Genomic DNA, 24,910 nt, shown 5'->3' on the forward strand with positions numbered 1-24,910 from the left:
TTGGGAGTAATTCTGTTGTCAATTTGTATCCTAGTTAATAGACCTTAGAAAATTTGGTTAGTCTCCTTATGGTGACAATTTATACCCACTGGGCTTTTGCTCTGCTGTATTGTTTGCTACTCAAAACTGGTCAGAGCTCCAATATGTCCAGCCATATTTTTTGTAAGATTTTGATCCAGGTGAATATAGGTGCTGAAGATGCATCAATAATCAATGAATAAGATTTACATTTTTAAACACCCATGAATTGTAGAGTGTATATTGTCAGACTGTCTTTCTATCAATTTCTTTTGAATTCTGTACAACTGAAGACTGCTTGACATTCAAAGTCACCAGTTGGTAAAAGGTACATGTCCCTATATGGTGAAGAGCAATTATTGGAAATGGAATTATCATTAAATCTTTCATCTTATATTTTCAGTGTAAAAACTCCAACTAAAGACCCTCCCAAGAGTAATCCCAGCAAACGTCATCGATTACGACTTAATTCAGAATTAGATCATTTAGCTAGTCTCTTACCATTTGAACAAAGTGTGATATCAAAATTAGACAAATTGTCCATATTACGGCTTGCTGTCAGTTATCTGAGGACCAAGACATACTTTCAAGGTAAGTTGTACATTGTACTAAATTTTTGCTGTAGATGTCAGTGTATGTATGTCTGAAATGACCAATTCTAAAACTGCTATTTATGCACATAAATAGTTACAAATAACAAAAAAAATCAAGATTGAAGAATATTACCAGAAATGAAACTCTTGAAATTGGCTTCTTTTCCTTCAAACTTACTTTTTTGGTTATGAAAAATGTGTCTTATGATATAATAATTGTGTAGCAGGTGGCATATTTAATGTACTGTAATTTGATATGAACCGGAAGTTGGAGTTTCCGGATTATTTTGTACGTTATGGCATTTCATCAATCGAGTGTGGATTCGACCAATGAGAGTTGACTTTAGCATTGCACGGGATTTTCGTGAGCAAACTCTATAAAAAGCTCGATTGTATCTTATTACAGGCTGTTGGTCGGTAGACGGCTCAGGGTAAGCATGTCCGCTCATAGAGTTGGCTCTTACCTTAGTGACGATCTGGCTGTTTGATTTGGAGTTGTGGTTGCCTTGGGTCGGTTTGGTTTCCTCTCAAATCTGAATCGGGAACATAACGTTCTGCTCATTCAGATAGACTGATCTAAATTTGAGGGTTTTCAACGCTTGTGTAAATGTATTGTTTGAAATTCGTTCTGTGATGTCTTGTCTTGAGTTAATAAATGTGTTTTTGTTTAATTATTTAATACTTCCTATTGAGATCACAGTATCCTGAAAGAACCTGGAACTCCTGGTGTATTGAGACACGACAGGATTGATATTTGGGTTGGGGGTTTTTGATCTGAAATAACTGCCTTCTGCTACAATTGTATTCTAGATATAAAAGCAAATAGTGTCACCTTTTCAGGACCCCTGACTCATTGTTGATTATTACATCGTCAGAAATTCCCCATAACAGTCCTTATCCAAGTTTCATACATACCTAGTAGGACAATTGTGAATGCTTCATAGCATACTGCTGCCATCCTTGATGCTTTCGTGACAATAGGCTCAAATTTTTAGAATGTGTAAGCATTTAAACCTGCTTAAAGGTAGTTTATATTGATATGTTTAGTATCGCTATCAATGTGAACTTAACTATAGAATGGTCATGAAGATTATTATAGTGGGGTGACTACAGGTGAATTCAGAGGCTGATATATTGATATTTCCTATTCCAATATTCAGAAGGACTCAGACATTATCATTGAACCATTTATAAACAACCCTTATTACCTTTACCAACCTCATTTTCCTTACAAATAGTAAACTACAGATTTACATTTTATAAAGTTGAAGCCTTTTCTCAATTTCACAATGAAAACACAACGGAAAAAATTAGATGTTATGTTTAGTTTTGATAAATACTCTAACATGCGGCTCAATAAACAACATCCACACTAATCATTATAGTTAGATTGCTACACCAGATAAAAAAAAAGTCCATAAAAGCTTTAATAGAGCTAACCTTTACCAATTCATTGTTATATTCAAGAATGGTGTGTGTGTGTTTGATGTTTAATGTCTTTGTCATCTTTGTTATAAGTTGTAAAAGATTGCTCTATTGTTCACTTTTCAAAATTTAGCCTAGAAATAGGATTGATTTAAATGAAATGTGAATATCGATTTTAAGAAAAAGTGGCGTCTGTAAATTTTGTTTCTGTGCCCACATGTATGTGACTTCAGAACTACTAGAAATGTACAAAATCGCATAATTCATTCAAAAGTATCTCAAACTAGGAATTTAACTTTCTGTTTCTATATTATGTCTTTTCTTGTGCTTCAAGAAAAGACCAGTCTTATTAACTTTCAAACTAGGATAATTCTGGACACAATATATGGATTTGAAGGCTCAAATTTCGACGGTGAGCTGTAAACACTATTACTGATTAGCTGAAAAAAAATCCTGTTTCTGATACCAAGGTACAATTTGTCAAGGGGATGGCAAACCTGTCTCTGTAAGCTATTTTTGTTTAAGTCTTATGAGTTTTGTGTCTTTAAGCATATGTTAGAAACTTGGTTATCCATACCCACCTGAATGTTCTGTAATCAAACATCTTTGAGTACACTGGCATCTTATTGCAATAGAAACTCTTTTTTATATTCATATTCTAATGATAAGACTTGGAGTTAAATGATATCTTCGTGAATTTTGGTTAATTGACAGTGTATGTTAATAGATTTTGATTAGAAACAACTACACAATGTAGATTTAAAGTATCTACAAATTCTGACAGCTGCAGATGGTGAACTCTACCACAGATATGTTCATATGTCACAGTAAATAGCTCATGATGTTTTATTATATATGTGATGTCAGGGCGAAACGATGACCAGATAATCTGAAATGATTAACAACTGAGCAACAAGCTAGCAGATCACAGCACCATAGCAGAGAAATTGAAGAGTTTTGTGGTCAAATTTGGTTTGGTTCTTCCATAACACTATGTTTACCTTGTGACGTAATTTGAGAGATAAACATGTATGTACTATGTTCATGTGAACTCTGATTCTATATTTTTAGGGAATATATTATTGTATTTCTATTGAAATACTTATTAAAATTCTATTTAGGGAAACATCTTAAACACACAGTTCCACTCGCCCCAAAGTTTGCATGTGACTAACTTTAACTTTCAAAATTGTAATTCTTCAGTCTAATTTCATTTTGAAAAATGATATTCCAGCTGGAATATGCTCATTTAGTATTTCAAATTTGTAGCTTATACCTTAGAAATAATCAATGTGACTATAATTAGTTTAAAGTGATACTACGTCTTAGAATGAACATAAAATTTAATTTCTCGAAAAGGTCAATATTAGTCTATATTCATCAGTTAGCTTAGCTGGTGTCATAAAGTTACAACAGAATCCATGTAAAATCTGGAAAATTTGAAAATTCATAAAAATAAGTAATTACTGACAAACTCTTAATCTTGATATTAAGCGTTTTTCAATAGTTAATTGCATATTTATGGATAATAACATGTACTAAGTTTTTTGAATTTATCGAATTATATAAGGATCCTGTTATGTTATTTATAACACCAGGTATATCTACTGGCTCTTATTCGTCATGTTTAAAATTCTTAAATTTTATGTTAATTCTAAGACGTAGTATCACTTTAATGACTATTTCACTGAAAAAAGGCTGGTCAATGTTTCTCTTTAAAATTATACAACACAGCTTAATAAATAAAGCATAAAAGCTTCTTTCTGGAGTTCTGCATTGGTCAAGTAGCAAAGATGCAGATATTCATTTACTTACTTTATATACATTTACCTAATTCATAGATATGAAAGTGACTTTGATCTAGTGGATGACCACATGATGGCTTTCAACAATTTACATTAGACTGCTCAATCCATTGCCAGCTTTAAAGAAAGAGCACCAGTCACGAACTATCTATTTGAAATCTTAATATTTCAAAATTGAATATAGGGTTTATAATTGAATTTCAAGGAATTTGTTGTAATCATTGTAAGTTGCCATTTGAAATAGTACAGTGGGGGTAAATCAATTTTTTTATATTTTTGTAAAATGGACATGAAGGAATCAGGATGGTTGACAGTGATGTGGACAGTGACAGAGCTATTTAATTAACAACTGACAAGTGGGAATTAATTCTGTTTAAAGGGATCTAGTTGTCTAAATATTTGCTGGTTGAATGCATTTTCATCTATCTGTAGTTTTTTTTAGAATTAAACTAACACATCCTGTGTATATAAATATACATATTAATAAAGTCATTGACAGTTAGAACAGCTATCATCATTATATTGGTAAATTATCATTTATTTTTATTTGTAAATATTTAGACAGCTATATCCCTTAAAATGAAAGAGTAATTTACAAAGAATACAACAATGATTTAATGAGACACAATAATTGTCATAATTATGTTAAATTATTTGAGAATGAAACTGCCGAGTCGCTGTACTCCCATGCCGGTCCAAACTGATTGAGTTGAAAGAGACACAATTTTAGAGAAGGATAAACAAAGGTTGAGTTAACCTTTGTTCATCTTAATCTAATATTTTCAGATCTCATTATTCTTTCTACTGGCCCGTCTGTCTAGAATATTGCTCATCCTACAGGCTACAACTTTTGACAGATTAACATATGTATATATGTACCAATGCAATAATGATGAATATAGATCATTGATTCATTTCATTTCATTTCAATAAACCTGATTTATTTTTTTTTTCATTTTATTTCAATAAACCTGATTTATTTAATTTCATTTCAATAAACCTGATTTATTTCATTTCAGTTGAATAAACCTGATTTATTTCATTTCAGCTGAATAAAGCTGATTTATTTTTTTTCATTTCAATAAAGCTGATTTATTTTATTTCATTTCAATAAAGCTTATTTATTCTATTTCAATAAACCTGATTTATTTCATTTTGGTTCCATAAATTTGATGTATTTCATAAAGATCTCACCTATACTGATTATTCATCATACTATTACTGCACTGCACATGTTATTATGACTTCTAATTGTTTTGATACTACTATCAAACTTTCAATGCGTTTTAAATTGATCAAATTGAGAGTTCAAAAGAATTTGCCATTATTTCAAAATTCTCAAGGGACTTACCAGAAATCAAGACAAACATCCATTATTGAGCAGTACTCTTTTATATTCTCCTTTCAAATATGGGGCAGAAGACAAAAAATGATTTGTTGACAATAGGCAAATAAGTAGATACCAATCAGAACATCCATAGACAGACAGACCGAAACAATGGGGCCATTTTGAAGAGTAGCAAATCATGTGCACTGAAGCATACCTCTTTACAAATGGGTGTATTTATATGCTTTAATGAGCTCTGATTTGAAAAACATGTTTGATGAAGACATCGAACTTGAGTAAAGGGGATGTATTGTTGGAGCATGTTAATTTGATGGGCACGAACAAGAATCACCTGCATCTGAATTGAGGGCAATTATTCAAGTTAATATTTGGTCGGAACTGATGTTTGCTGTCATCATCTTTATCTTAGAGCTTGTTCTATAGGGCTATGATGTTTAATCTAACAGTTAGCTAGGTTCTTTATCAAACATGTATTAAAGATGGGTTCCCTTGTTTTCATTTATGAAAATGAAAATTCTAATACTTATATGAATAGAAAGTAGAAATGTTCTAATGACTTGAAAAAATACCAGTTTTTCTCACATGTCCATAATTAATTCAAAATTAGCTAAATTAGAAGAGAATTACCAGCAGAAGTCCAATGAGTGACCGATCAAGAAAGGTCAAAAACTCTTTTTTGGATATCCAGACTGTACATACATGGACATTTATGATTGGTTAAAACTCTTAATTAAATGCTATAAGAAAATTATGATATGATTAAGACCTACCTTTAAGAATACATGATAATTCATTAGGAACACCAATTTATCAAATAGTTTGCTTAATTTGACACTAAAAAAAATAAGGAAACCCATCTTTAAAGACATACCCTGTACTCAGCTTTCAAATACAAGCTAACAAATTCAGATTAATTTATTATAGTCTATTATAGAAAAAATTTTCTTGTTGTCTTACATTTCTAATGACAAATTATTTGTTATTTGAAAAATTGAAAGTCAAAATAACTCTTGATATAATTTTAAACAGTAAATAGATGAATGAAAATATGTAAACATTTATAGTCAATAGTGCAATTCTCATGAATTTCCAGTTCCAGTTCCAGTTCTGAGATCTCAGATTTTTTTTGTAATTCTTTGTTGATTGTAGGCCTATTATTAACACTATTACATACATGATAACCACACGTCATCTTAATGAACAGAATATATCAATCTTCACATTACATTACTTGCAGGAGACTTCACATTTCAGTTCAGGTAGGGTTCATTTGCGCTCCTTTTGTTTGGCTTTGGTCTCGTATAACCAACTTGAGTAGTTTAAAGTAATCTGCTTTTGGAATATTACCTGCAGTATTCACTTGGTGATATTTTGAGTATTAACATAATGACTCATTATTTTATGAGGCTGTTTTATACATGGTTGTGAAACAACCAAAGCAAAACATAAATTGTGGTTTTCAGTTTCAGAAAATAAATCAAGAAAAAAAACTGATATAGAATACTTCATTCTTTCTTGTAAAAATACACTCAGACTGCAAACTTATCAGGCCATTGATAGAGATTGCTTGGTTAATCAATAAGCTATCCATTTCACCTTCTCTCAATCTATTAGAGCCTCACACCTCGCACCATTGTTCTACTGTCTATGAAGGCTAATTAAAGCCACCTATAACAATGCCAGATCCAATCAAACTTATTAATGTCATTCCTTCACATATACAATGTCAATCTTGTTAATTACACATTCTGTTCTACAAGTGTATATTGAGACATGCGTTAATGGGTTTTGCAACAGTTCATATACTAATGAAATTGATAATTCTATAATAAAAAAAATGAATGGGTATGAGAAAGAGTTGATTAGTTAAGCGTCTAATATAATTAATCAATGGATATGAATTTGACTCTACATTTTTCATTTTGAAGCAAAAATAGGTTGGTTGGTAGATGACAAGGTATTGTCTGTTTCACTCGATAGATTCTTAAACATGTAGAAATTTACAATATCTTAATGAGAGCCAACATGAAATCTATCTGGGATGACACTTTTATTTGTGTGTTAAAAAAGATACTCTCCTATAGAAGCACTGGCCACGGTCACAAGAAGAGAACATTATTCTTTTGCAACAATGATCAATTTTAGTAATGAAGATTAAATTGAAATGGTACTGTTATAAATGTTCATCGCTATGTGCAAAGAGAAATTACAACAATGTAAATAACTTAAATAATACAATGTTTACAAATAATACAAAAACATTTTATGCAATTGTTTCAGTTAATGGAATGGGGTCCAATTTTCCATGGAGAAGTAAATTACTTCGATTTTTGTTTCTTTAAAGCAGTAACTAAACTGGAAATTGGTCTTGAAGTTCCTTGTAATATCGTTTGACAATCAGAGAAGCATTTTTGTCTGTGGAATTGTCGAATTATAGGTTGCAACAAAGGGTATAATTTGATATTCATGCTGGATATTTAGACCACAAGGTACTACAGTTTGCAATTGATCGATCCAGAAACTCTCTCTCTGTAATGGCTTGGTTTTGGGTTTAACTGTAGGCAATAAGGGAACTTTTTCAATGGGTATGACAAGAATATCTTCTATGGAAGAAGTGATGGGCAAACTACAGATACATAAATGCTTATTATTAACAACACACGTTATTTTCACTTTGTCAATATTAATATCTTGTTTTAATCACCAATGAATTTATTCGGCCCTTATTCACCCTCTTTTTTGTAAATATTTTTGTTACTTTATAATTTGCTTTCAATGTACATATTAAGTAACGCTGCTGTAATTTCTTTGACATATTTATAATTATATTTTCATAATTTGTAAATATTTGTATTGGTAACAGATTAATGTAAGCCTTGGCTTGTTTCTGAAACCAACGTTTATATATAACACATGTATTATTTGTAAATTAAGAAGAAATAAATATTGTTTAAATCAACACACAAGAGATAAATTGGTTTATTAGTAGGCCTACATTACATTATTTTTGATAGGTACAATAATTCTTAAAATAACATACGATTGCTGATTGAATAAAATAATTAACACAAGTAAATTAATTGAAAAGGATTAATTGAAGATTAAATAAACATCTATTGCTAATATTGGAGTCTTTTATTGATAAATAACTATCTGTAGTTTGTTGAAATATATAGAATACATTAATGCATATTAATTATTACATTATAGATATGTTGACTGTTGAAAATAGAATTCGAGCCGCTGTCCTGGCAAAATGTCCCTCATTTCACACTGCATGATGTTTTCATTTACACAACCATGTCCTTGTTGGCCTAATTCTGACCCATGTAAAATAAAGAGTTTATTATTATTATTATAATTAGCCCATTAGGTGCAGAAAAGAAGGACATCATATCATGTTTTGAGCTTGTTCATCAAATACATGTTTATAAGTCTACCTTTACTTGTCTACCATTACTTTTACAAGAAAATTACTAATAGACCAGGTGCTGCATGCTTCAACATTCCGTTTTCTGTGCAAATGAAAAATTTGAAAAAAAACAGTTAAACATTTGATATAACATCAGAATAACACAGTCGTATTTAAACCATTTTAGATGATGGAAATTACCTGATTAGAACACACTTCCTCTCAGATTCATTCAATAAGGTTTCATATTAATGGAGAAAATTACACACTCACAAATCTCATACAATTGCCCATCATATTTTTCTTTCTAATAACCAGGGTTGTATTTTTTATGTTAGAAAGTTCATGCAGCATTTTAATCAAAGATGCAAATTATATATTAGAGCCCACTTGATAACTATTCAAATTACAGTGGCGTTTTGACAACCTATGATCATAGCCTATTATATATTCCTTGTTCAAATAGTTTTGTTTTGCTCTATTACAAAATTGCTGTTAATAACATCAAATTAAGGCTTTTCTTTTGAATGTAGAAAATATTGAACTTTCATTAAATATGGAAATTAGTAGGTTTTTTTTAAAAGGATTATCTTTGATGATATGATTGAAAGTTTGAGTGGGCCTTTATTAAGGATTTGTTTTTTTCATAAATTGAAAGCAGGACGAATTTATGCTTGAAAATTGGAAATGTGCAAAAATAATTCTTAAAGATAGCTTGCCCCACAGGATAAAATCAAACATGATAGAATAACAATTATCACAGGCATGTTGTTTTTAACCTTTTGTATACCCTTCAGAAATTGTGCCTTCTTAACCACTTTTTAACCACTGATTACAATGTCAAATTTTGCTCAAAAACTGTATATATTTTCCAAAATTTTTTTTAATCAAAATATAAAATATGCTTTTAAAAAGGTTTATTTGCATTTCAAATGATGAGAAAAACTGTATCCAAATTTTACTGTCAACTTTCTCTCATTTCCACTTGACAGAAATATTAGGACAACAATACTTTTGATTTTTTTGTTAGAGCTTGTCATAAACTAAAGAATTTGGCAATTTTTGTTCGATTACTTGATCTTTTTGATTGGATGGATCATTGTCTTCTTCTAACAACGATCCAGAGTCTACAAAAATATTCCTTATTTCATATTCATTTGAATTAAATTTTATTTTAATACTGGACGCCATGATGGAACCGGAGATCAAAATACGCAAAAATGTTATCTTTTGATTTCTCAGTTCAGCATTAGGGGTTCGCTGAATCAAAAGCGATTTGGTTTGTCGTCTGCTAGGAATATATACTCCAGTCTTCTTTTTGTTGAGGCTTGAACATTGTAGAGACCTAGTGTGAGTTGAATTTGATTTCAGCAAAAGTTTTTTTATTTATGGTTTGACAATAAAGATTTATGTGAAACTTGATATGCTTTTGTAAATTGCAGAGGCTTCTGTTAATTGTGATTTACATGATTTTTGTAATCATTACCTTTGACCTCATCAAAATATGCTGAAATTGGCTTTGGAACACAATAAAAACTGTAGTTTTGATTGAATATTGATAGAACTGGATATGGTCATTGTATTTTGAAAGAGAAATATTGATAACAAAAACTTATATATATGAATGAATAAATAATCAAACAAATACTTCAGTATCATTCATACGAAAGGTTGATTTCAAAAAACAAATGTTATGTGCTTAATTTATATTGTCTTCCATATAAATGACAGACTATTGATTGAAAAGGGTCACAGGAGCTATGTCAGTAGATTTGTTTTTGTGTTGTCTATTTTAACCAAAAGATTATTTTAGATTTTGATTAACAAACAAAACATGATTCAAAGTAAATTAAAAGATAAAATTAAAAATGCTAATATTGTGATTAAATTTGAAAAAGGCAGCCATGTTGAAAGGTAATGGCTTTCTCTGTTATATTTAATCAATAACCATAATAGCTCAGGTTACATAGATTTTGATTAGTTTCAGACAAATAGTCTTTCTTTTGACACCAACCCCTATCATGGAATAAGAACTCCAAGACTTGAGTGATTATTATTTCCTCCAGTATCATTAAGATTATGTTCTTTAACTGGGGTATATTATTTTGTTCGAGATGGAAATGTGGATAATAGAAATTTTATAATGATATTTCAGTCCATTTCATAAAAAACAAAATGGGAAATCCATCATAGATGTGCATGAAATGATAAAACTAATCTTACACCAAGTTAACAAACTCAGAAGCGTACCATTCTACCTGGTCCACAATATTATATGCCTGAAGTGTTTGAAAGAAACATCCCTATTTTGTGCGTTAGATATACTTTATATAATCAAATCATGATTCCGTTTACACGGTATCATGCAATCTGATTGGATAACAGTGGTCTCGTGCATTCGGTTTATATCTGTGTAAACAGAATTTAAATGTAAGCTCCGCCCCTTAATGGACTACTTTTATCATTGAGTTTGACTGACGTGCTTTGACACTTCACTGAATGATGACAGTATTCCCTTGAATGTGTACGCTCCAAATTTCAACAATATCATGAATTCTGGACTTCGTCTTTCGAATTTGTCTTTCAATAATTGCACTTTCAATGTGGTCAACTTTCAGGCCGTAGACAGGAGACTATAAATAATGTGACCTACTTATTTTTGATTGGCTGTTCTCTATTGTTAGTATCAGTTCATTAACGTTATGTTAAAATGTTATGTATTTATGCGCCAATTTAGTGCCTTAAGTTGTTGTTATATCACATAAATATTTAAACGCGTATTCAAGTTGATTTGATTATTAATCGATGTATAAACAGAAAAAATGTTCAGGTCATTCCTTAAATAATTTAGAAGTAGAATTTATAACCTACTGAAGATAATTTGGTATAAGTATAAACAAGAAATTATCATTTAAAGCTATGTGTTGCCTACTTGAAATGATTTTGGAATGTAAATTGTTAATACATTATTAAGTTTTCACAAATTAAAGTGTTATTTATTTTGTATCTTGCAGCAGTTTTACCGTCTCGTTATGGAATAGAAAATCATTTATTAGGAAGATCTCATTTATTTACTGAACCTGGTTTCTCAGAAGGAGAGAGCATACTACAGGTATGTGTTTTTAATTGATAAGAATAATCTTTTCACTGTCTCGAAAGTGCTTACAGATACTTGATGAGGGAGTTGAAGTCACTTTATTTACCTCTGATTCACCAAATCTGTTGTAATTAATTGTACAGATGAACAATTTAATTTCAGAGTTCAACCACACCATATTTATTTATGAAATTTATCCACTTGTGGCCCAAACAAATTTTAAATGTAAGATAAACTTTCATTTTCTAACCATTGTGAAGTCTGCACATCCAGAAATTCTGCAATCAGTTATTTTCATAAATTGTTCAAACCGTTGCCAATTAAGTTAGGGCATATAGAAACCCACTGAGAAATTGTTGGTCATTCTTCTGAACATTGTCAGAAAACACACAAAAACATGTTGGTTTTTCCTATGAACTGGTTCAGAATAGATAGAAGTGTCATTTTTGAGAAAAATCTAATTTCACAAATTTTTCATCATTATTCCTTTTTCATGAGAAGAAAATGTATTTCAGACTTTTTGTACAAATTTTTGGACTAATATCTTTAACTTTTGTCATATAATTACACTCCAAACATTATATTAGTAAAATGTTAATGCCTATGCTTCAAAACTAAACTAGACTATTAGGGATATTTGTGGTGAGGTGGAACTGCAAAATTGTCCATCTTTACATGAATACAATATTTTCATTCATTCATTCATATATATTTAGTTATTAAAAGGCTAATACTGTTGTAAGAAAGATGTTCTTTTCATTGGGAGATGTCCTTAATTAATTTGTTATTACATGTATCACGGCTTTCCAATTATTGTTCTGGCACTTTTTCTGTTTCACACCATTCTATTTGGGCAATAAATTTCAAAAAAGTTTTTACAGCCTACAGTTATGCACAGAAAATACTACTATTTAAAAAAAGAAGGATATGGTCATTTGTTATTTGATTTACCTGATAGAGCTCTATCTCAGTCATCCATATCAAACACCTACACCTACTCTTTTTGTTGAAATGAAGGGGAACAAGATGTCAGATTTTATTCTTGGAATGTGGTGTAGATGGTTGAAACTGGGTCTATCAATATTAAAAAGACTATATATTATGTCTCGATAGGGTGGATTGAAAAAAGCATCTTAAATATAGATATTTATTTATGCATATTTGTAAACAATACTACAGAGTGCAGTTGAGTTTGCTCCACATCAACTTGAATGTTTAATTAAGATAAAAAAGTGATATGATAATTTATTCCAGGCTTTGTATGGTTTTTTATTTGTGGTTTCATGTGATGGAGAAGTATTTTTTGCTTCCAGAACTGTAGAACAGTACTTAGGCTTTCATCAGGTTAGAATCTCTCTCTACTTTATACCCCTTTTTTTGTTTTTGTTTTTAAATCCAAAAAAGGGCCATATTTCTTAAATTGAAAAATTTTCAAGAACATCGAAACAATGAAATTTTATGAATTTATTTTTCTGTAAATGTTAAAGTCCAGTGTGTTATTGGGTTATGAAATTATTATACCCTTTCATAGGCTAAAGTAACCCTATGGTTACCTGTTTCTTATCTAATTTTAAGAAATGACAATTAAATCATGATTCCGCTTACCTGGTATCACTCAATTTGATTGGATAACAGCAGTCACATGAATTCGGTTTATATCTGTGTAAACAGAATGTAAATATAAGCTTCGAACACCAACAGAGCTGAAATTGACACATCACTGAATGATAAAGGTATTTTCTAAATATTGTATAAACATGGAATATTTTGACATCAATGGATTCCTTATTGATGTATAATCAATTTGATGCAAGAGTATAGCCAAAATGATCCAATGATCGTAAAAGCTTTAATCAGATGATATTTTGGTGTGGAAAGGGCACAAATAAATTGGGTCACAATTTTTGATTATACACTTATATTCAGAAGTACTAGAAATGTAAGAAAATCACATAATTCCTTTAAAAGTACTTCAAACTAGGAATTTTAATCACTATTTCTATATGACGGTGAGGTGTGAACACTATTACTGATTAGCTCAGCTGAAAAATTCCAGTTTCTGAAACAAAAGTATTATTGGTCAAAAAACTGGCCTACCCATCCCTTTAAGTAAGAGAGAAAAATAGCAAAAATAAATCTTAAGGATGAAAATTTAATACAACCAAACATATCAAATTTCCAAATCAGATTTTTTAAGAATCTTATTTAGTTGACAATGAGAGTACAGCAGGTTTTATATGATGCACAGGAATGGATGACCTCACAAATTCATGAAAATTGAACCCAAAAAGATATTTAAGAATTCATTACATAGAGAGAATAAACATGCTTTTAAAGTAAATTTGAAGAGCATTCAGAATATACCTATACATTCATACATATATTATTATATATTTCAGTAAATAAAATTTAATCAACTTGCAACATTATTTTCATTTTTACAGTATGATATAACATCAGAATGATGAATTAAATATTGTTGTTGGAATGAAAGAATTATATTAATTGTCCTTGACTAAGTCAATGTCAGATGCAATCTTCTCCAGATCACATGACTTTGGTGGTTGTTGCAATAACAATGAAATTTACATCGATGAAAATCAATTGTTTAAATAATATTTCTTGGTATATTATCAAAACGCAGTAAATAACAATTTCATTATTTTTTTCAGTCGGATATCATCCATCAAAGTGTCATGGAATTAATACATTCTGAAGATAGAGAGGAGTTTAAACGACAATTAGGATCGAGTTCTTGTCTCCCACCTGAAAAATCCAATATGTCTTTACATGAAATTTTATTGCCAGGTTTGTTCTCTCAATATTTTTACTAGTTTTTATTTTGAAATTTAAATTGAATTTTGAACTACGCACCTAGTTTGATTATGACTGATGACTTCATTGTTCACGTTATTTAAGTTAGTTACGAATATGTTTGAAAAAAGAGGTTTTGATATTTGAAATCAGCTCACTACAAAAGATATTTGTTTGTTATAGAGAAAATGCATCTGACATAGGACTAGTATGTTCATTGTCAATGAGACTTATGACATAAATGCTGTCATTTCTTTTACATTTGCAAAAAATTCAGCAGTTGATTTTTTTTTTTGTCCTGAGTACATCAAAATAATCATGTACAGGACTTTTCTAATTTTTTTTAACATCTTTGTTTTGTCTTATATTAAAGAAAACCCTCAAAATTGAACAGTTTAAAAAGAACTCTTTTAATAAGTATATTTTGCATAACTCGAAATTTCGTCTATGGTGCTCATGCCCCCTGCCCTACCTGTTCATCGAAGCATCATCCACTTTTAATCTTTTTGATCAATTTACTTAGTCTAAGCATAGGCCTACCGAAATGTGCTAAATACAAAAGAAACTCTAGCATTTAATCTGAAAATTTTGACTTGTGGAATTGGAAATTTCGACTTGTGATATCCAAGATTTCGACTGGTGGAATCCAAAATTTCAACTTGTGGAATCCGAAATTTCGACTGGTGGAATCCAAAATTTCAACTTGTGGAATCCGAAATTTCAACTTGTGGAATCCGAAAGTTTGAGTTGTGCAAAATATTTTAACAAAATTAGAAATAAAAATATTGTTTCTAGGTGTGCCTAAAAGGCTTGCGAACAAAACTAATGCTCCTTTTAACCTGGATAAAGTATAAAGGTTTTATTTTTAAAGTTCTCTTTTAAGCAGATATACCTTTTAACACAAACCAGCCAAAGTATGTAATGCACAAACATTTAACAACTATTTTATTTTTTTTTTTAATTTAGAACTATAAGGCAACAGAATATTTTAGGCCATTACCAATATGTTGATATTGAATAGATATAGTCATGCAAATATATTCACCATGCTGGGGACCATTTAAAACATTAATATTTAATTAATCTATTAATTAATTAATACTAAAAAAGGGTGAACTACTCCTTTTTTTATTTTTATTGGTCTCAGGATATGCACAAATATATCTGCTGTTTGAAGTTTGAAGTATTTTTAAAGGAACTATAGGATTTTCGTACATTTCTCGTTCTTCTGAAGACTATTTACATATATTCAAGACTAAAATCAACCCCCCCAAAATGGCACACTAGTCCCTTTGAAATTAAACACAATGTTTTCAGTCTTGACAGCATTTGCAATACTATAACAATGACAATCATTCTGAAATGTGTAAGAGATAACAGTTTGATGTTATTGTGCTATTTCAAGGCCAAACAATATATTTTTTTCGTTAATGGATTTTCATCTAGAAAAGGAAAGGAAAGAAAAAAAAAAGCTGAAATTGGTGATAAGAATATTTCAAAAAAAGAAAATCCAAGAATAAAGAAACACTTGTATTGTCTAGGACATTCAGCTGTCACTAAGATGAGCTTATCAGGCCTTGCAAGAAAATATGTATTTTTGAGAAAAAAAATAAGCAATAGCAATTCTACAATAACAAACCAATATTACTGCCTTACTTACTTCATCAAAGGTTAATTTAACCCTACTTCCAGAAACTCAGATCTAAATCACAACTAAAATTTTTACTATTAAATTGTAAATTGTAAATAATTCTATTTGATATATAATAATATGGCTGCAGCTGGAAATTCTTTGAACCAAATAATTTGCTATTAAATCTAGACAAATCAAATGAAACTAACAAGAAGAAATATACATATATTAACCTAATTGTAAGTATTCTGTTGATTCCATCTTTCTCATTTTCAGAAAACCAAATGTACCTTCATCGTTCATTTACTGTTAGATTTCGCTGTTTATTAGATAATACCTCAGGTTTTATAGTAAGTAATTGTTCATCTTCACCAATGTCCATTACTACATCTGTCTTCCACAATTGCTCCTTAACATTCTACTAGACACATTTTGTGAAATTGTTTATACTTGTTGACCAAATGAAAGTGCTAAAAAATACTGAAATATATTCATCATATGGACATTAATTTTCTAGAATTTACGCGCTTTGGAAAAATTTCCTGACTTTTCACCCAATCTCCAGATGTTTTTGGTACACATATATTCAATATATTCAGTCTTTAGCTCTAAAATACTCTAAAATGCACAATTTCTTATAAATTTGAACAAAAGAATATCAACCAAAGGTGGCCAGTTCATGATGGTCTTCTGTAGAATACAGAAAAAACCAAAGTTCTGTATTACTATAGGTTATATATTTATGAATGTTTATTGTCACCATCCTTGAAAGTGTCCAAACCAAACACAACTGCTTAAGTACCATAGTGGGCATATTTTAGCTTTATACATGTAGTTACAGGAAGGGTATGTGCTGTGCCAGCTTGCTTTGCCTATTCCTTTTTAGTCACATTCAACCCCGCTTTAGACCAGTATATAGATATTTCTAAAGAATACACTTGCTTTTAGTTAGAGATATTTATATTAGTGCAATACTTACACATACCATTTTGTTATGCATTGGCTATCTTATAACCATGATAAAGATGCATGTTTCCAAGATAAATGAAAAGTGCCAAAGACAGGCTAATGGTTAGTCCATGCAAAATGTCATTGAAGTCTTCATAAGGTTGCAGAAAAGTAGGAAGTGAACTTCTTAATTCATTTATAATAACTCAGAACACATGTTATGATTATTACTCTTACAACACAGGTTTAAATATCCAAACTACATATATACAAGTACCTTTAGACAGTATTATATACCCTTCTTTTCTCCTTGACTATCAGGTCTCTTACTATAGTCTCCTTCCAATCAATTCCATAAGATTAACAAGTGAAATTTCAATAATGTTATCATTTTTAGACATTAGAAATCAGTGGATGGTTAAGAGTATTACATGGGCAGAATCATGGAAATAGAACAGAAGATCCACAACTAGCGTTATTTGCAACATGTTGTCCATTCGGTCCTCTTTCACTCTTTGACATTCCATCTCGAGAACTCACCTTTAAAAGTAAACATAAAATGGATTTTTCACCTATCACTATGGACAGTAGGTAAGTTATCAAATATTGAATATTATTTTATGCATTGTGTGAATAGAAACCAATGTATATTATATTCAATTTTTGAAATTGCAGATGCATACAACATGGTTGTGAAAAAACTTTCAATAAAAGAAGATCACTTGCTAAATAAGCATATCGTGGGTGACTGCTTGAAACCGCGTATATGCCATATTTGATCATTTTGACTTTTTGGTACCGTTTGAAAGCTCGTAAAAGCGCAGATCTGGCAATCAAAACCTGTTATTCTTAGCTTGATTGTAAATAACCCAAAAACCACTAATTAAATAACACGTATAAAAACAGTCAGATTTAAAACCTCGTAAAATATTATATTATATGAGATTTAATGTTCATTTTTCTGCGAATGAAAGCGAAAAACCTCATATACTGTACTATTATACGTTATACAAGGTTTAAATTTTGGTAGGGCCAGATTTGTTTGGTTATGATGGTATTTGTGATTGTGACACCATCTTATCAGGTTTTTCTGAAATTCCAAGTGTACCTGACATACCTCTAAAAGCTAGAAAGTCTCTTTGGTATGACTTTAAACAAATTGAAATGAAACTCAAATACCACTGGAAAAACAAAAAAAACTGTTCGAAGCAAGTTAGCATACTGGATGCAAAGACTTTTGTATAGCTTGTTTTGTTTATGTTTAATCATGTGAATTAAAATTATATATTATATATAGCAAATCCACAAATTCATGACTCCATGAAATACATACACAATGTTATCAAATTGAAGTGATGCCATTGGTGTGAATGGTATTAATTGATTTTGATCAATAGTAATATCTAATTTGGTCTAATTTTAATTAGATTGGATTTGATCCAAACCTTTGAACACAAAATAGTACAAGATTGTTTAATAGCAATGCAGTATTAAATGATTTTCAACATTCAGGAAATAGATTCTTTTTAAGTTTGTTTACTAGAGATATAATTTTATCCTATGTAAATAAAAAAACCACATAGCTATTTCAACCTTTCTTTTAAATCACTCATATATATGCAACATAATGTCACATCATGCAAAAATGCTAAATTGTGTGACTTAGTGTAAGTTTCTTTCATGGAACAAAATTTTGAAGGCTCAAATAATGTAGTGAGTCATAAGGTCAATTGCACAATAAAATCTCTTTTGGCTCAAAAAACAAGATTTACGATCACCCATCAATTAATAACGCTTAAACTGCTTCCTATAATTGGCCTTGCCATTAAAAACTATTCAAAAAATTCAAACTTTGACCTGGATGCCCATATATTGCAGTTACGAGATTATCTTAATGTATATCAGATGTTGAGTAACACATACACAACTATAACACCTCAATTATGCATGGACTCTAAAGGTGCAAATGTTAACGTGATTGTAGATTATGGTATCAAATTCTCTTTATTTTGTTAAAGATATCAGTTAAGATATGAGGCCATTGTTGTCGAAAAACTTCTCATATTACTCTTTTGACTGGGTGATTAGGTACAAATTTATGAAAATAAGTTTTAGTAATTGAGACCACTGAATTACTGTTTTAAGTGACAGTTTTGTCAATAATTACCATCTATCAGCTGATACATTAGGAACATTGCTTGCTGACTACTGTATTAGGGTGTTATCTACAATAATTCTACATTATTATTTTCTTAAGGGTTTTCCTCCTTTTAAATTTTTGCACTTCATACAGCTACAAAGAGTTTATCTTTTCTAAATGAACTACCGTTCCTGAAATTCAACGTTAAATTTGCTTTATTTTCAGAGGAAAATTAATGTTTGGTTATTCTGATCATGATATGTCTAATAAATCTGGTTATGATTTGGTTCATCCTGATGATTTGAATTATTTCTCATCTGCTCATCAAGAATGTAAGTAAACATTAGTTATCTTTCATATTGTAGCTTCATTGATCATATTATGTAATATAGTAATGAATATTAGTGTTTTATTGACTATTATTAGAACAATGTATGAGTAAGATTACAATTGAGTATGATTATAGTAAGTATGATGAGTAAAATTACTAGTAAGTATGGTGAGTAAGATTACCAGTAAGTTTGATGAGTAAGATAACCAGTAAGTATGATGAGTATGATTAAAGTAAGTATGATGAGTAAGATAACCAGTGAGTATGATGAGTAAGAACACCAGTGAGTATGATGAGTACGATAACCAGTGAGTATGATAAGTACGATAACCAGTAAGTATGATGAGTAAGATAACCAGTAAGTATGAAGAGTAAGATAACCAGTAAGTATGATGAGTAAGATAACCAGTGAGTATGATAAGTACGATAACCAGTAAGTATGATGAGTAAGATAACCAGTGAGTATGATGAGTAACATAACCAGTAAGTATGATGAGTAAGATAACCAGTAAGTATGATGAGTATGATTATAGTAAGTATGATGAGTAAGATAACCAGTAAGTATGATGAGTAAGATAACCAGTGAGTATGATTATAGTAAGTATGATGAGTAAGATAACCAGTAAGTATGGTGAGTAAGATAACCAGTAAGTATGTTGAGTAAGAACACCAGTGAGTATGATGAGTAAGATTACGAATGAGTATGATGAATAAGATAACCAGTGAGACTCACTCACTCAGTGAGTATGATGAGTAAGATAACCAGTTAGTATGATGAGTAAGATAACCAGTAAGTATGATGAGTAAGATAACATAACCAGTGAGTATGATGAGTAAGATAACCAGTAAGTATGAGGAGTAATATAACAAGTAAATATGATGAGTAAGAACACCAGTAAGTATGAGGAGTAAGATTACCGGTGAGTTTGATGGTAAGATAACCAATGAGACTCACTCACTGAGTGAGTATGATGAGTAAGATAACCAGTGAGTATGATTAGTACGATTACCAGTTAGTATGATGAATAAAACCATTCAGTCTTGAATAACGGCCTGACAATTTTATTGTAGTCAAGAAGACTACCTAACAGAAACAAAGCTCTATCACTTATGCTTTTCTTTTCCAGTAATAAAAACAGGAAGTTCTGGATTGATAGCTTATAGGTGGATGACAAAAGATTTTAGATGGAGTTGGTTACAATCTAGTTGTAAGGTGGTATATAAAAATAGTAAACCAGATTTTCTTATTGCAACTCATCGTCAGCTAACGTAAGATATTTTTCTCTTTTAAAAAGGGATGGTACAGATATGTTAATGAATAAATCAAGAAAAGCTTTGCTTTCACTCCTTTCTTATTTTTAGCATTTATTCATAAAAGTACAAGATTGTACTACTACTGTATTGTGAGAGATCCCATTAGAAAAAAATATTCCTTTAATTCATTGACAACAGTAGGCCTATGTGTTTAGAACTTTGAAGTGTCAATCAAGGCTGAATTTCTAAGTTGACAGTGGTTTATATTAATAATATTTTCAACTGCTTTTTGTAAAACCTGGTATTCGAGTAATTGATTTTGGCAATGCTTATTTAAAACAGTTTTATTGCCATTGACATCAAATATAAAATTGCTTTTTATTTTTCAACTGATTTTCTTAAAGATGGGTTTCCTTATTTTTTTAGTGTCAAATTAGGCAAACTATTTGAAGAATTGGTATTTCTAATGAATTATCATGTATTCTTAATCATATCATTATGTTCTTATTGCATGTACATGTGAGACAAACTGGTATTTTTCCAAGTCATTAGAACATCTCTACTTTCTATTCATATAAGTTTTAGCATTTTCATTTTCATAAATGAAAATAAGAGAACCCATCTTTAAAATAAAAAAGGTAACAGTATGTATATAAAAAGTATATAATATGTGTTGAAAATGGATCTAATTGTAATAATTTTTAACAGTTTATCCCTCTCAATATATTTAACATATTTTTAAAAAATTGGTGCTGAAATTTTACATTGAATTAGATACTTAGACTGTATTCAAGATTTCAAGGAATTAGTAATAAGGTAAATTGTTAGGCCTCTAATTATTTGGTTTTGGTATGATTTAGTTTTTGACCATGGTCATGGATAAGTTTAAAGTTTTGCGGTTTTCTACAACATTATTGACTGGACACTGTGGACAGTTAAAATGTTTGAAAAAAAAAATAGTATTGTGGTCATAGATTTACTATATATGCAGTAAATGAATGCAAGATGTATATTATAACAGCTCAGTTAGAAACAGGTCAGGTACCATATATCTATCACATGATATGAAGTGGATTTAGAACTACTATGCATTATACATGTTAATATAAGTTGATAAAATTATATGAAATTCCAATGGAAAAATATCTAATCTAAAATCTAATCTAAATACATGTAAATCAATTTTTATATTTCTTTATATTTTATGTGTATTTCTGATGCTTTCTGTAATTGCTAATGTGTGGTTTAAAGGCCATATTCTCAAGACTTCTAGAGGCTTTATTTTTCTTTAAATTTTATCTATTACAGAGATGATGAAGGTCAAGATCTATTCGGAAAACGTGGAAATGAGTTCAAATTACCTTATCCTTTATTAGATATGGATTTATGTGGAGGTTTTGGATTTCCCGATGATGATTTTTCCTCAAAATCCAAATCTAATAAGGTGAAGAAGAAATCTCAAGGGAGGGAAAGTGCCATGCCTAATAAAAAGCGTAAAGGTGCTTGTTTGGTGAATGGTATTCCAGGATACACTTACCCACCATTTAATTCTTATGAAACTGGAGACTATAAAGCAGACATTATATATCCTTACAGTGGCAACAATTATGGATATGAACCAGATCTCTACCGTTCCCATGGTTACAGCTCATTACAGGCTCCCTTGTATCCATCTACAGAATCCTACCGTTTTGAAGCTGAGAAACATGGTTTGACCAATGGATATTTTTATGATCATCGGCAATATCAAACCGCCCTTCCTTACTCAAGCAATACTTTCACAGACATTATGACACCTTCAACGAAGTATGGCTATGATGTGACAAAGTATGGAATTGATCCATATAGTATAGACTTGTCTAAAAAGATGCATTGTGCAGAGGAAGTTCCCCATTTGGATTCAGATGTGAGAAAGTATGGATATGAATTACATGAACGTTTTCCACGTTTGAACGGGTCCATAGAACCAGTGGATCTGCGTTCTTCAGTGTATAATCCTAATCCTTATATGAATCCGATAGAGGGCACTGTTGCTCCTTCTTGTGTTCCCCCTTCCCCATTCTATAAACCAACACAGACTTCAAACATGGCTGTAAAAGACAAAACATCAGATAATGTGATACAGCATGAATTGTCCCAAAGTCTTGGACATAATTCGGTCATCAAGTCCACTAACATTTATTCATCTCCGCATCTGCCATTATCGAACTTGGGCTCTTCACTTACTCATCTCAACTCTTCATCACTCAATCCACAAATAAAAACATCTTCGAATAATAACAATAATAGTAACTGTCTCTCATGGAATACTTCGTCCTGTGATAAACGTAATCTCTATAATCCAGTAAATAGTGACCCTGATCTTAGCCCTGGTCACCCTCCCAATATCAATTCATCAGATCATACTGTCAAGAAGTCAATGGAACCGAATCAGAAATTGAGTCCAAAATGTAACTCACATCAAACTTCTGTGATTCAATCTAGGTGAGAAAGCTTTTTTGTCATTTGCTAGTCAAACTGTTATTTGCAGACTTGAGGACATTGAAGCTGCAGGGGAATGATGTGATTGATAATAGTGTTAATGTGCTATCTCTTTGTGCTCTTTGTGGAACTCAAGTGTAATCATATCATATATTCTGATGGGTTTGTTATGTTTTGATATCACCTATTTATTGTATTAACGTCTGTCTTCGAGGGTTGAATATTGGAGAGGATCTTTGCACTTCTAAACAGTTAAAAAATCCTACATATTATTACTCTCTGTGACTATTAGTAAGGAATAGCAATATTTGGTTGAGAAATTAACACCTGGTCTCTTCATATATATTTTTTTCAGGAGGTCATATGATAAACCAGTTACAAGCATACCAGTACCTGTAGTCAAATCACCATGGCTACCACCTAATAATCATAATAATGGTTACCAAGACCACCGCGAATGGTCTGATCTCTATGGATACTGTGGTAAATCACAACGAGTCGTACTACCTGAAACTTTCCAACCTGAAAAAGTAGGTAAAAAAACTCTACAAAAATGTCCTGTTCATTGAAGATTCTAGATTTCTAGATGATGTTGCTGTAGAAAGCTAAATAAAACATGAGAGTACAAAAAGCATTTAGGTTTGAATAGATTAAGATTGTTGTTTGTGTTCAAATATATATTTTTTTCTGATTTTTTTCTCTAAATTGCCAACATCAATGCTTGTATATTTCAGCTTGCAACAGTCAAAGAAACAGATCTTGCAGAAAACCCACTGCTCACATTTTCTGAAGTCACACATACATTACTTAGCACTGCTCACTAGACGTTAGGTTGAGGCCATGTCTCAGTTAACTTGAGGTAACCAGTTTTCATCATATGATAATTTAAGAAAATTCAAATTAAATTTAAACAAATACCACAACATTAATGCATTTGGTACTAAATTGTGACAGCAGTTCAAATTATAAAGTCTATTACCTTTATAGTAGGAATTGGTATCCTAAAACACTTTTGAATTTATAAAAGTGAAAATAAAAAACAGATCAATAGAACAGATTTTGAAATAGAGCAATAATTGTCAGAGACAGTTCATAAGAAACGATTTTTTTCTCATTTACATTTTAAAAAGTTTTTCATTTAAAGAAGGGTTCCCTTATTTTCATTTATGAAAATGCTAATGAATAGAAAGTAGAGGTGTTCTAATGACTGGGAAAATTATCAGTTTGTCTTTAATTCATAATTAGCTAAATTAGAAGAGAATTACCAGCTGAAATTCAATGAAATTCAAGAAAAGTCTTAATTATATGCAATACTAACATAATGATATGATTAAGAATAAATGATAATTCATTAGAAATGCCAATTAATCAAATAGTTTGTTTAATTTGACACCAAGAAATAAGGAAACCCATCTTTAACAACAGAAACTAGCAAGCATTACGGATAACAATTACTACATATTTCTTTTACAAGAAATGTTAATTTTCTATGCCTGGTTAACTTGAGAAAATTATTATTGATAATTATGTTGATATATTTCTGTTCTTGTGATTCTAAAATGTCCTATATAATGTAAAAAAGCAATAATGTGCTTGTTCAAAGGGTTGTCA

The 24,910-nt window shown here is 30.5% G+C and overlaps 1 protein-coding gene across 1 annotated transcript; it reads left to right on the top strand.

The window, feature by feature from the left end:
* Window positions 1-383: 383 nt before the first annotated feature.
* On the top strand, window positions 384-23,306 carry LOTGIDRAFT_117861 (hypothetical protein; the record flags this gene model as incomplete). Its single annotated transcript, XM_009056294.1, has 9 exons — window positions 384-609; window positions 11,616-11,713; window positions 12,953-13,042; window positions 14,371-14,506; window positions 16,422-16,495; window positions 17,491-17,684; window positions 19,459-19,565; window positions 20,692-20,833; window positions 22,127-23,306. 9 exons carry the CDS (start codon window positions 384-386, stop codon window positions 23,304-23,306), a joined length of 2,247 nt encoding a protein of 748 aa, XP_009054542.1.
* Between the last annotated feature and the right edge of the window lie 1,604 nt (window positions 23,307-24,910).

The sequence above is a fragment of the Lottia gigantea genome, assembly GCF_000327385.1.
Source record: "Lottia gigantea unplaced genomic scaffold LOTGIsca_27, whole genome shotgun sequence".
NCBI lineage: Eukaryota > Metazoa > Mollusca > Gastropoda > Lottiidae > Lottia > Lottia gigantea.